This window comes from Lepidochelys olivacea (assembly GCF_965140295.1).
Source record: "Lepidochelys olivacea isolate rLepOli2 genome assembly, chromosome: 27".
Lineage (NCBI taxonomy): Eukaryota > Metazoa > Chordata > Testudines > Cheloniidae > Lepidochelys > Lepidochelys olivacea.
Window position 1 is genome coordinate 12,895,444 of NC_140437.1, and position 12,343 is coordinate 12,907,786.

General features: G+C 46.4%; 2 protein-coding genes across 3 annotated transcripts in view; one reads left to right on the forward strand and one right to left on the reverse strand.

Moving 5' to 3' along the window:
• ABI3 (ABI family member 3) overlaps window positions 1–11,795 on the reverse strand; it is a 41,197-nt gene extending 29,402 nt beyond the window's left edge. The window contains exons 1-3 of one of the 2 annotated variants that reach the window (XM_084615571.1): window positions 11,719–11,795; window positions 9,911–9,999; window positions 6,555–6,704 (exon numbers count right to left, since the gene is read on the reverse strand). Coding sequence is in view for 1 of the 2 variants with exons in the window: in XM_084615569.1 (XP_084471695.1) it covers window positions 3,246–3,332 (87 nt within the window). In the remaining variant the exon portion in view is untranslated. Of the gene's footprint in view, window positions 1–3,245; window positions 3,363–6,554; window positions 6,705–9,910; window positions 10,000–11,718 lie in introns of those variants that run through there. The other variant, XM_084615569.1, reaches the window with a different exon arrangement.
• On the forward strand, window positions 3,331–5,482 carry GNGT2 (G protein subunit gamma transducin 2; the record flags this gene model as incomplete). Its single annotated transcript, XM_084615579.1, has 2 exons — window positions 3,331–3,414; window positions 5,357–5,482. The coding sequence occupies 2 exons, from the start codon at window positions 3,331–3,333 to the stop codon at window positions 5,480–5,482; spliced, it is 210 nt and encodes a 69-aa protein (XP_084471705.1).
• Window positions 11,796–12,343: the final 548 nt, after the last annotated feature.

Sequence of the window (12,343 nt, forward strand, 5' to 3'; positions counted from 1 at the left end):
CTCTGCGGAGACCGCCAACGGTGGTTGTGTGTGGGAATGGGAGAAGAGAGGGCAGTTTAGATTACTGACCCCTGCTCACCAGGAACTTGATTCAGACCCACCAAGCTCAGTTCACAAAGCGACTGAGCAGCCTTCAGGCAGCAATGGGTCAAGATGACCCTCGGACAAAATCCCAGATAACTTAGCCTACTGTGCCCATCTCTAGCAATTCTTTTCACTCATGACCAGCCTGGACTGGAAGCTGGTCACATGAGCACTCTGGGGCCTCTTGGAAATCCGACTCCCAAGCTTTTGGAGGTGCTTTCTAGACTGCCCTTATGTAGCATAAGGTGAGCAAGGTAACCGCTTTCATTGGACCCACACAGCTACAAGAACTCTGCCAACAACCAGGGAAGATCTCGAATTTTGCTGCCTGAAATAGAAATGCCACAACATGAAGAAAAAGGAAGCATTACTTCCGAGAGAGAAGTTGGTCCAATAAAAGGGATTACCTCATCCACCTCTAATATCGTGGGACCAACACTCAAGCAGCATGTTAGTTGCCAGCTATGAAATTATTGATCAGCTTTAAAATCTGCCTCTGCAACCCCCTGTCTGGTTACCCTGGATTTTGAGGTTAATGCCTGACACCTGACCAGCTTAATAAACGGAGTTTATTATCAGATTAGGAACTGAAGACATCTGCTCCATTGGCCATCTGGTAAGTCTGAAGGAGTCTTCAAGTGGGAAGCAGAAGGAGAGAGCAGAGGCCATCCTCTCAGCAGCCTGTACAGATGTATCTCTAAAACTTCTCAGCATTTCGGAAAGGAAAAAGCCTTCACCCCAGTAGGTAAGTTTCCTTCATTTCCTCAGAGCATGGGCTGTTTTGCGGCAGTGTTCATTCGTGTCACTGTGTTCCAGGCTGTGTCCTGGCTTCTCTTCAAAGCCTCGCTTTTCCTTGGTTTATCACTCAGGTGTCAATGAGTTGCAGGTCGGCACGAAAGTGTAACAGTCTCAGCTATGGAATTTGACAGTATTTATATACCACTCTAGGTAGAGGAAGCTAGGGCAAGACATATTGAATATTTCTATTGCAGTGCATTATAGAGAGTGCACTCTTACGAAGTGATGGAGCAAAGAAAAATGGCAATAACAGTGCTAGCAATATACAGGAAGAATCACAGTGTGTGTGTTAAAATTAATCCATTCAGCTTTATACTTAGATACATTTTGCACTCAGACCTCCAAACATGTTTTGATTCTAAATATGAAACTGATTAATCTATCATGTGGGCCACTTAATTTTGGTATTCTGAATAACATTTCAAAAAAAAGGACACTATGTAAAAGACATCACTCTTGCTTAAAAAGTCTCTCTGAACTAGACCCAAACATCAGACCAGTCGCAGCCAAGCTTATTCTTGCCAGAAGCCTTACTGAATACTGCTAAGATAACAATGACTATTTCACGCACATCACTTATTCTAAAGATTCCTCATTCTTTGCAAACCCTAATTTATTCACAGATTCCATATCCCCTCTTCTATTTCCATAAACAGGATTCTGTTTTATGTGGAGTTGCTTAACTAATTGCATCTGCTATCTCCCAGCTTATAAATAATAAAGATCAGAAGTATAGTCTAAATACATATTTAGATACTCAGAACAAGTTCAATTTCTCTAGACAGTTCAAAATATCCTTATAGTGCTGTTTCCTTTTAATACTTTTGCAAGTTAATTGTTAAATTATTGCAAATTAAAGCAAAATTGCCAAAAAAAAAATAAAATAAAATACAAACCCTGAAAGCATTAGAGATATTTAAGTTTTGGCTTAAACTGACAAAGGCCAGGGGGGAAAAATCAGAATAATACTTCATTTGTTTTCCCCATCCACATCAACTATGAAACTAGTTTCAGACTCCAAGGGCCAGAACCTCAGCTGATGTAAATCAGCACAGACCCATTGACTTCCAGGGAGTTATGCGGCTTTACTCCAGTTGAAAATCCAGCCCACAGCATTCTGAGAGATATTCAATAATTAAATATACCAGATGAATTTAAGAACAGTGTTTCAGTTAGAACCAGGAAGTTGTGTTCATGTTGCTCTTTATACAATGAGAGCACAGATAATGGTTTGGGCTAGGACAGACAGCCAGGACTCCTGGGTTCCATGGCCAGCGCTGCCACTGACTTGCTTTGTGACCGTGAGCAAGTGACTAGAGCTGTTTGATTTTCAGGTCACCAAGTCTATAAAATGGGGATAATACTTACGTATTTCACAGGGGCATTATGTCACTTAATTCATTAATGTTCATAAAGTGCTTTGGGACTCTTGGATGAAAGGTGCTAGAGAAGGGCAAAGTATTAGAATTTAGCTGGAAATAGCAACCTGGTAACAAACCTATCCGGAGGAATAGGGTTTGAGAAAAATCGCTCCCTTTCAGTATAGTACGCTCTGAGTTCAAAAAGATGCAGTTAGCGATTAGAGCATTCTTTTAATTTAAGATAAATGGGCAATTCTAGGCAATATCCAGGCTCAAGTCATTGAATCCTCTTAAAGCTGCCTGGTAATAGAGGTTCAGGGTCAGGTTGAAGGCACATATGGTAGTAAGGAGTCTAACACCCAATAAAAGTCAAAGGTAGGTAAATCCCTAATTGCCATTTGTGCCTGGGAAAAATCTCCCACCTAATATATATATATATATATATACTGAATTGGGTGGGGGGTTTTAATATCAGTCTAGGTCCTCCACTAGTGTAAATCAGCATCAAGCCATTAGATGTTCTTCTGGGTAACAAAAAAATCCAGTTATAGTAACAAAAAAAAAAAAAAAAAAGCTTTGGAAGAGCTATTAACCCTCATGCTTCTTAACCCTCATGCTTCAGGGCATCAGCCTAGCTACAAAGGGGTCAGGAAGACTCTCTCTGGTAGCAGCTAATCCCATAACTGCCCACTGCAGGTTTTCTTTTACCTTCCCCTAGTACTGGTCACAGCTGGTGAGGATATTGGACTAGATGGACAACTGGTCTGACCTAATGTGGAAATTCCTATGTTACCTAAACCAGCATAGCAACATTGGCTCTAATAGAACTCTGCCAGTTTAAACCAGCTGAGGATCTGCTTATATCTTCTATTTGGAATGCTGGAGAAATTCAAGGATTTTCCATACCAGCTCAGAATGGGGAAACAGATAGATAGCCTTAGTGTGTCTCCAGGCCCCACTGACTTCACTGAGTCCTAAGAGAAGCTAAACTGTTGATCATACCTGCTTTTGGGCTGCCTTAGGAGAAGCATTTCCAGAAGATGTATGTAAATCAGTAACAGGGCTTCCACTCTGGTTGCAGGGCAACATGGCTCAAGATCTCACAGAAAAAGAACTGCTGAAGATGGAACTTGACCAGCTAAAAAAGGAAGTGAAGAATGAAAGGGAAATGGCAAGTATTTCTATTAGGGTCTAAGCACAATGGGATAAATTAATCTCTGGGGTAACCATCTAGACCAACGTTTATACCAGGCAAAGTGTGCCCCAATTTAAGGGCCTTCAATTAAATCTCAAATACAAAACCAGTCGCTGAGTTTTCACATTTCCACGTTAAAGATAGGATTTAGCCTTGTGTTTTACTTGTCAGGATTGCAAATTTCAGGCTTCTAGTGCATATAAAAAGGCTAGAGGAAAGGACAATTAGTGAGAGCACAAAGAGAAAATGATTTGGGCCCAGATCTCAAAGGCACTTAGGTGCCTGACTCCCACTGAAATCAATGAGGCATAAGGATCTTGGTCCCTGAGTATATGGAACACAGTCTTCTCTGGCTGCCATTTGAGTATTTAAAGACAGATGGAAAATAGCAGTTTGCCAACACAGTCCAATCATGTACAGTGCCAAGTGCCCTCAACTCCTGTTACAGTATATGGGAGAAGAGAGCACTCAGCACAAAGGATTGGTCTCACAGGGCTAGGTTTTTAGGAGTTTAGCCTCATCCTGACATTCAGCACTCAACACACCACAATCTTTTGAAAAATCTGGCCCACAGTGTCTGTTGCTGCATAAAAAGTCTGGCCCAGCTCCATTGAAGTCCATGGGAGCTTGGATAATAGCAAGATCTTGCCACTGACTTCAATGATAGCAGGATCAGGCCCAAACTGATGGAGAATGACATTAGAGTTAAGACACTTATATGCAATGTTCCACTTGGTTTAAAAAAAAAAAGGGGGTTAAGGGGCAGGAGAAATAGTTTGTATAGGAGACCCCATAAAATAATCTAGTTGTATCGTGCAGAGAAGACAAAGTCAGGTGCTAGAGAAGACAAAATCCTGCACCGGCTGTGGGATGAGATTGACTAGATGACTGAAAAGTCTTAGCCAGTTTCCATCTTGTACCATTAAATTACTACAGTATAACCCAGCTGAATTAACATGGCCAGAGTTCTTAAAACAGGAGCAGGGGTAGCAATGCGGTCTCTCTGCATGGAATTCATTGGCTATTTCATTGGCCCAGGGTTGCTAGTCTACTCTATATCGGTTTTTATAGCACACTCATCACCAGAGTATCTGAGTACCTTCCTGTAGTGCATTAAGCAACGTGACTACATCTCTGTCACATGTTTATTCTCTTATCCTCTCCCCAGAGGGAGAAGTGTGTGTAGGGGAATGTCATGCTTTACTAGGGTTTTTGGTTTATTTGTTAAATATATCTCTGTTGTACACATTTACATTAGAGAAGGCATGGTCAAAAAAACGTGCCTTGCACTTGGAGCGAAAAGTGATGAGGCCTGTTCTAGCCCTGAGTGCCTGGGGGAATTCATGACATAGTCTCAGACCAGCCCCAAAGAAGGTTCTGTGTCCCGTACAGATGAGCGTTTACCCTTATTGTTGAGGGTTCCATAGTGCCAGAGGAGCGAAGTTGTTGACTCCTCCTGGTGTTGAGTACCCTCAGCTCCAGTGAGCCTTTACTGGCTTGCTGAGGGTTCTCAGCACCATGCCCCAGGGCTCTGGGAAATTCCTGCTGCTGATTCAGGGAAGTGGCCTGCTTCAGAAAAATAATTCCCATCAAGGTGCAAGATTCAGAGAGGGATTGGACATTTATATGGGTAACAAGGCTATTCAGAGTTAGAATAGTTAATGCTAAGAAACGGGTTTGGTAAGGATCTAAGACAGCATGCTCCAAAATCTTCAGCCAATCTCTAACAATTAGGGGCTAGGATGACTCCAACATAGGGAGAGGTTTCATGCACCTTCTTATGAATCATCTGGGACTCACCACTGTCCTCTCTCCAACAGTGGAGTATGAGGGACCATGAGTCTGATACAGTCTGGCCAATCCTATGTAATGAGATTTCTTTATCATAACCTAAGAAGAGATTCTTCTTTCTCTCCAGGTCTCCAAGACGGGCAAAGAGCTCAAGGAGTATATAGAATCCATGGCAGCAGAGGACCCTCTTTTGAAAGGTGTTCCTGAGGATAAGAACCCTTTTAAGGAGAAGGGAGGCTGTATAATTAGTTGATCCCCACCACTCACAAACTTCGGACCCTTTCCTCCTACAAAACGAAGACTGTGAGAATTTTGCTTACCACTGTAGCGTGATCTTTCCATTGGGTGGGGCAGCCCTTTTGAAATGCAGTACATTTATGGGACGAAAAAAAGGGATATTTGAGACGTACCTAAATTTAGCAGCAAGAAGGCAGCCTTCTTCTCTAGGCCCTCACAGCTGATTTCCATTTAATTTAATAGACATACACATTTGTTGAACTCGCTGCACTTCTATCAATCAACACTTAAATCAGGCATTAAGAAAACCCTGAGACTATAAAGCTTAACTTCAGACTTGACCTCTCTAGCACAAGGTGGAAGCCAATTCCACTTGACTTGTTGGGTGACTGTGAGCAAGTCACTTAACCTCTGTGACAGAGTTTCCCCACCTGTAAAATAGGGATAATAATGCTTGCTCGCCTTTGGCAAAGCACGTAGAGATCTAAGTTTCAATGGTGCTAAGTATTATTATAACTATCACGCCCAAGGATTTTAGGGGAACTGATAAATTGACATATTTACTCTGTCCACATTCCAGGCTACCAGTTACTTGGATGTTGCTCCTTTATTAATTACATTATTTGGGGAGAGACCCTCCCACCCCCTACCTCGTCTGCCCCCAGCAATGCGCTCAGATCACTACGCAAGAACAAATATTTAATACAGATGTAATTTAACCATTTAAAACACAAACACCCTCTTAGAATACAAATTGAGTCTGGTGTGGGGTATGCAGAAGAGGAAGATAATAAGGAGCCAATAGTAAGCATTGACGGGGAAAGGCACCACAAAGAAATGTTTGCAGGCTCCATCTGCTCAAACCTAGCCTGGGGTGATAGTGAGAGTTATTCCTCAGATTGCAGTTCCATGGCTTGGGTGGTATTAGCGGGTGGATCTCAGTCAAATCCCCAGTGGTCAAGTACCCCTAAGCTGCCCCACATTTAGCACTAACTTGCTAACAGGCTCAGCACTAAATGAGCTATAGTGTGAGACTGAGCCTCCTACAACAGATCTGAGGCATTGGCAGGGCAGCATGAGGCACTCACCTTGCCACCTCCCGTGCTGTTACCCGTCCAACAGATGAAGTGTATCCGTCTGCAACCACCAAGACTGAAATGTTCCAAGAGCCGATGTGGTTATGGGTGTCTTCATTTTCTGGGGAGCCCTCCCCCCCAAAAAATGATTTGTGCAGTAACCTAAATCAACAGAAAAAAATGTATATTGAAAATAAGACAGCGAGGAATCCAAGCTTCCTGAGGCAGAGCTGTCTACACCACTACCACTTCCCCTTTGAGTGAGACGTGTGGCCAAGACCACGACTCAGAGCCCTGCTGCATCCTGTGATTTCTCTGTAATAGTGTATTTGATATTAAAGGATATGAAACACTTTACTTCAGAGGTACAAAAGATATGTTTGAAGCAGGCACGTATCAGTGTAAGATTTAGTAGCGTTAAAGACAATAAAGGCTTTTTCAGTGAAGGAATTGTCCATTCTCTTCCCTCCCGTATAAAACACAACTGACACGTGGGAAGAGGTGGCAGGGTTATCTTTTGGTGCCTGTTGTAGCAATTCTGCATGTCAAGTGTTTGTGCTGGAACATGCCAAAGTACCAGCTTCTGATACTTTTGTGGCAAAGTAGAAGTCGCATCAGAACTGGCTTAGTCAGCACCACGTACGAACAAATCTCTGTAGTTGGCCATTTGACTTGCATGATTTCTGTCTGCCAAGCCACCACTCGCACTAACTTGAGGCTCAGTCCTGACCACTGCTGAACCTCCTGGAAGTGGAAGGGGGGCTCAGCCTTCTCAGGGTCAGGCCCTACATGCATCATAAAGGAGCCCAGCTCCCATAGAAGAGATGAGCGTGGGGAGGGGGAATAACAAGAAACTAATTTTTTAAGCCAAATTGAGAATTATGCATTTCCTCAGTAGCCGACATCATCCTGCTCAATGTCTTGTATGCAATTAGCAGATGTTTTGTTCATTCTGTTGTGGACTATAAATAAATCTGCTGAATATTTTAAACATTGCTCATCATTCTTCCTCTTTTTTTTTTTTGTGGTGTTGGTATTAGTAGTTTCGAGAAGTACCCGTTCCTGAGTTTATAGCTCAGAACGCGGAACCCTCTGCTCAGTTAACCTGACACAGGGCAAAACCACCCAGCAATCTTTCCTTGAGTGAAATTCCAATTTAAGTTCATGGAAATTTAGCCCGAATCAGGATTAGCGCGGTTTGGCCCATTGTTGGCACTGAAAGGGCAAAGCATCTGACATCCTTTCAAAGGGTCTTTCCAATCAGCACACAGAATATGCTGTTTTCTAATCTAGACAAGCATCTTCAGGTTAAAAATAAGACCCAGTTTCTCATACCCCTCCCCCAAATCTTCCTCTCCCAACAGCCTCTGCTGGAAATGTGTCACCCATCATGTCACCATCAGGCACTTATGAAAAATTAAAACTTGCCCATTGACAGATAAGAGCTTTGTTCTTTGTCTCCATTTCCAACCTGAGAGGGAGGGGAGGAGGGAGATAGATCAAATATACCCAGGTATTACCGTTCTCAAAGCAGATTGACCTATTTAATCAAAGCTGAGCTCCTTGTAACCTGCGTCAGAGTGAAATAATCTGTATTAAAGGGATTTGAGTTTCTGGGCCTTTCCTGTTTGACTGGCCTCTGGTCTTTACAAAGGATTTACCAACAGTACTGAAAGCAGGGGTTGTAACCAGCCTACGAAATTTGTTTAAGCAAGGGCCTCCTGAACCCTGCCTGCAGCGTCCTTAGAATCCCCTGAAGCAACCAAGCAACTCCAATCCTGGAACTTTTAAGATTCCACCAGCTTGGTACAGGAACTCAGTGTTAGTCAATGGAATACCCTCCGCAGGTCAGAAGTCTTCCATAGGGCAGGTGGGATTTCCAAGGTCCAGGATCATACATACAATACAGTTGTGGAGAAAGAGGCAGCAGACTCAGTAGGTGGTGAGAACTAACAATGCATTAATAGTGATGGGGGAAAAACCAAAGTCACCCTTCCAGTGTGACACAAGAAGTGCTGCCCTCAGGAAATTAAAATGAGCACAGCATGGTGACTCCCTGCTTATAACTATGGCCATTATGATTCAGGCTGCTACATAGTTATATTTCTGCAGAAAATTAAGGGAAAATAACTTTATTTGTGCCAATATAAAGGGTCCTAAAAAAAGAGTCCAGTGTCCTATAATGCCTGTGTAACCCATCCTAAAAGAATGTGGGCGTTTGCTCTGCTTTAGTGCCTTGGCCATACAAAATGTTTACAAGAATATTATTATTCCCACCCAGGTGATTTAGTCCTTTAGCTCAAAGAGAAGAGTCATGCTTTTAGATCTGAAGGTCCCAGATTTAGATCACACTGATGGCCCAAGCAGGTCAACTATACCATCTGGTTTTAGACAGAACTGCTCTCTCTCTTCCACGGAGACTTCTGCCTAAAAGTCAACGGTGCAATATAGCTCCCCCTCTACAACTTGCAAGTCTCTCTTTAAAAGACACACGAATGAAGAGTGGAGCTCTAATCTGAAAAGCAATTCTGCAGACATGTTACCACAGGGCTTCATGTTTATCTTCTCTCAGCGACTCCAAATTAAGTTTGTTCTGCTTACCAGCAGTGGCCAGTCTCCAACCCTGTCTTGGGATCTGAATATCAAGCTGGGTTATTTCTGACATACATCATCACCAGTAACAGCAAGTCAGATTCTGCCCTCGCCTGTGTAATGCTGTTGTCTTTACATCTTGCACTCATTTACACTCAGGTAGCCCCATTATCTCTGGGGGGGGGGAAGGAGCACTAGTATAACAAGGCAGAGTTTGGCCCCAAATTAGAATGTAGTTAAAAGTTCTGTTAATGGTGACAACCCAGCTCCATCTCTTTGCTGTGTTTCAGCTGAGCTAAGAGAATCTTATTTTTGCCACTAAAAACCAATATTTCTGACTCTGAACATACACAGTTGGAGGGTGTGCAGTGTAGATCTGCTGACTAAGCGGGGCATTTTTACCTAGCCACCTTCTGCAAGTAAAACCACACTGTAAGTGGCAAACTGTTGCAGACTAACTAGTACATGGAAATTAACATTCTAGTAAGAGCAAAGGATAAGTGTCTCCATCAGGTAATTTAGTGTTTTCAGCTTTTCTGCCTGTCATATTCCCAAATCAGCTAATTCCCTGGTCTCAGCCCCTTTTGGGGGCATATCTTCATTCCTCAGTCTGCATTTTTCCCCCATTTTCAGACTCACAGGATGAAGCAACATTGACTCTGACATTGCAATTCAGACACACTCCCCAGAACCACCTGCAAACAAGTGGAGAGAGGAAGGGTGAAGCCCTCTCAAAAGGTGGTCATAGACAAAAGACAGGCAGTGGTCTCACTCACTCTTATTTCAGCAGCTGACAGACACCAGGAGTCACAAAATCAGTCAGATCTCCGCCTGTGGCCAGTCTGCCATCTGCTGGTAGTATCATCTATCCAGGTGCCAGAAAGAGAGAACCAGTTATCTCACCCCAGACTAGGAAGCCTTCACTGTAATCAGTCAGAGCAATCTCGGTTTCAAATACCAGGAGAGCTACTGAAGTACTCCAATGTTTCATTTGTTTGCAACATCAGTATGGCAACAAATGCTACAGCCTCTTTACAAATAGCTTCCTTTCTCTTGCAACACAACTTTTGTCCACACATCAATGGCCCTTAAAAATCATCCTGAAATCTACACGATGCATTTTAAAATTTGCTAGCATCTCTCATTCTAAGGACACACGACACTCCGGAAAGGCAGTTGCCCGTGGCACACAGCAGACCTAGCAGCGAATTGAAGGATAAAGGGCTGGGATTTGAAGAACCTGTGCTTTAAGAAGTTGCAGTATTTCAAAGCCACTGCATCAGCTGGCCGTCACAAACACCTGGTTAAAAGAGGCAAGTTACTTCAGGCCTGCTTATTAGGAGCGCTGCGCGTCCATCACTCCAGTCCAAGTCAATGGTGTACACACCTCTAAAAACCAGGCCCTGGGAGTATGAGCGGAGAGGTGAGAGGGCCAAACAGGGTACCCACCCCACTGAGTCAGACTCACAGCTGGTCAATGGGAAGGGGAAACTGAGGCACCGAGCAGGACAGTGACTTGCTCAAGGTCACCCAGCAGGTCAGTGGCCAAGCTAGGACCAGAATCCAGGTCTCCCAAGCGCCAGGCCAGCACACTCCCCACTGGGCCACAGTACCTCACCAGTGAATTCCGATATCTCCCTCCAAGAGCGGAGCTGCAGCTGAGCTCAGGCTAGGGGGTACCAAGAGAAGAGGGGGGAAGAGTGGGGAGCGCGAGAGAACAGGCAGGGTTGCGAACGGAGGCAGTGGCGGACTTAGAGTTAGTGGGGCCCTGTGTGCAGCTTCATTTTCGCTGCCTCCCCCCCTCAGGACACAGCCAAGAGAAAGAACTTTCTCTTATCTTCCCCCTGTTTTTCATTCTTTTTTTCTTCATCCTCCTCCTATATTATAAGTAATAGGAAGTAAATGACAATAAAGTGAGGTATTTGATTGGCGCAGAGGGTTGGGGTGCAGGAGGTGGTGCGGGGGTCGGGTTTTGGGAGGAAGTTTGAGTGCAGGGTGCGGGCTCTGGGCTGGGGCAGGGATGCGGGAGGGGTGCGGGCTCTGGGAGGAAATTTGGGTGCGGGCGCTGGCCTGGGGCAGGGGTTCGGGTGCAGGAGGAGTGCGGGCTCTGGGAGGAAATTTGGGTGCGGGCTCTGGGAGGAAGTTTGTCTGCAGGCTCTGGCCTGGGGCAGGGGTTCGGGTGTGGGAGGGGTGCAGGCTCTGGGAGGAAGTTTGGGTGCAGGCGCTGGCCTGGGGCAGGGGTTCGGGTGCAGGAGGAGTGCGGGCTCTGGGAGGAAATTTGGGTGCGGGCTCTGGGAGGAAGTTTGTCTGCAGGCTCTGGCCTGGGGCAGGGGTTCGGGTGTGGGAGTGGTGCAGGCTCTGGGAGGAAGTTTGGGTGCAGGCGCTGGCCTGGGGCAGGGGTTCGGGTGCAGGAGGAGTGCGGGCTCTGGGAGGAAATTTGGGTGCGGGCTCTGGGAGGAAGTTTGTCTGCAGGCTCTGGCCTGGGGCAGGGGTTCGGGTGTGGGAGGGGTGCAGGCTCTGGGAGGAAGTTTGGGTGCAGGCTGGGGCAGGGGGTTCGGGTGCGGTCAGCGGGGGCGTCACTAACCTTGGACAGTGCGGCTCCCAAAGCGACCGCCCCACCCCTCTGGCAGCGGCTCCTAGGCGCGGGGAGAGCCAGGGGTCTCCGTGCGCCGCCCCCGCAGCTCCCATTGGCCGCAGTTCCCAGCCAATGGGAGCTGCGGAGTCGGCACTCGGGTAACGTGCGGAGACACCCCCCAGGGGCCACCGGGGAATGCCGGCCGTTTCCGGGAGCGGCACGGCGCGGGGGGGAGGCTGCCCGCAGGTCTCGGCGCGCCCCTTGTGGGGAGGGGGGCAGCGGGTCTCCGGCCGGGACTTGGGAGGCAGGTTGTCAGATGAGATTTGTCCTGCATTGGGGGGGTGCGGGAGGGCTGTCGTGGGGGGGGGGCGCACGGCTTGTTTCACGGTAAATCCGCCTCCGAACAGAGGGGAGGCGGGCTGCAGAGCCCCCTTGTAACACTGCCTGAACCTGGGGGTCAGAGCTAAGGGGGCGGGGGCTGGGAATCTGAGGGGCCCGCCAGGGAGGCCCAGGAGACAGACACCGACCCCGCGAGACGGGGGCGGGCCGCTCAGCAGAGCCCGCGGTGCCCGGGCGGGGGCGCTGAGGGGCGAGGGCGGGAAAAGGCTACGACGCCGACCCGGCGCGCGGCCCC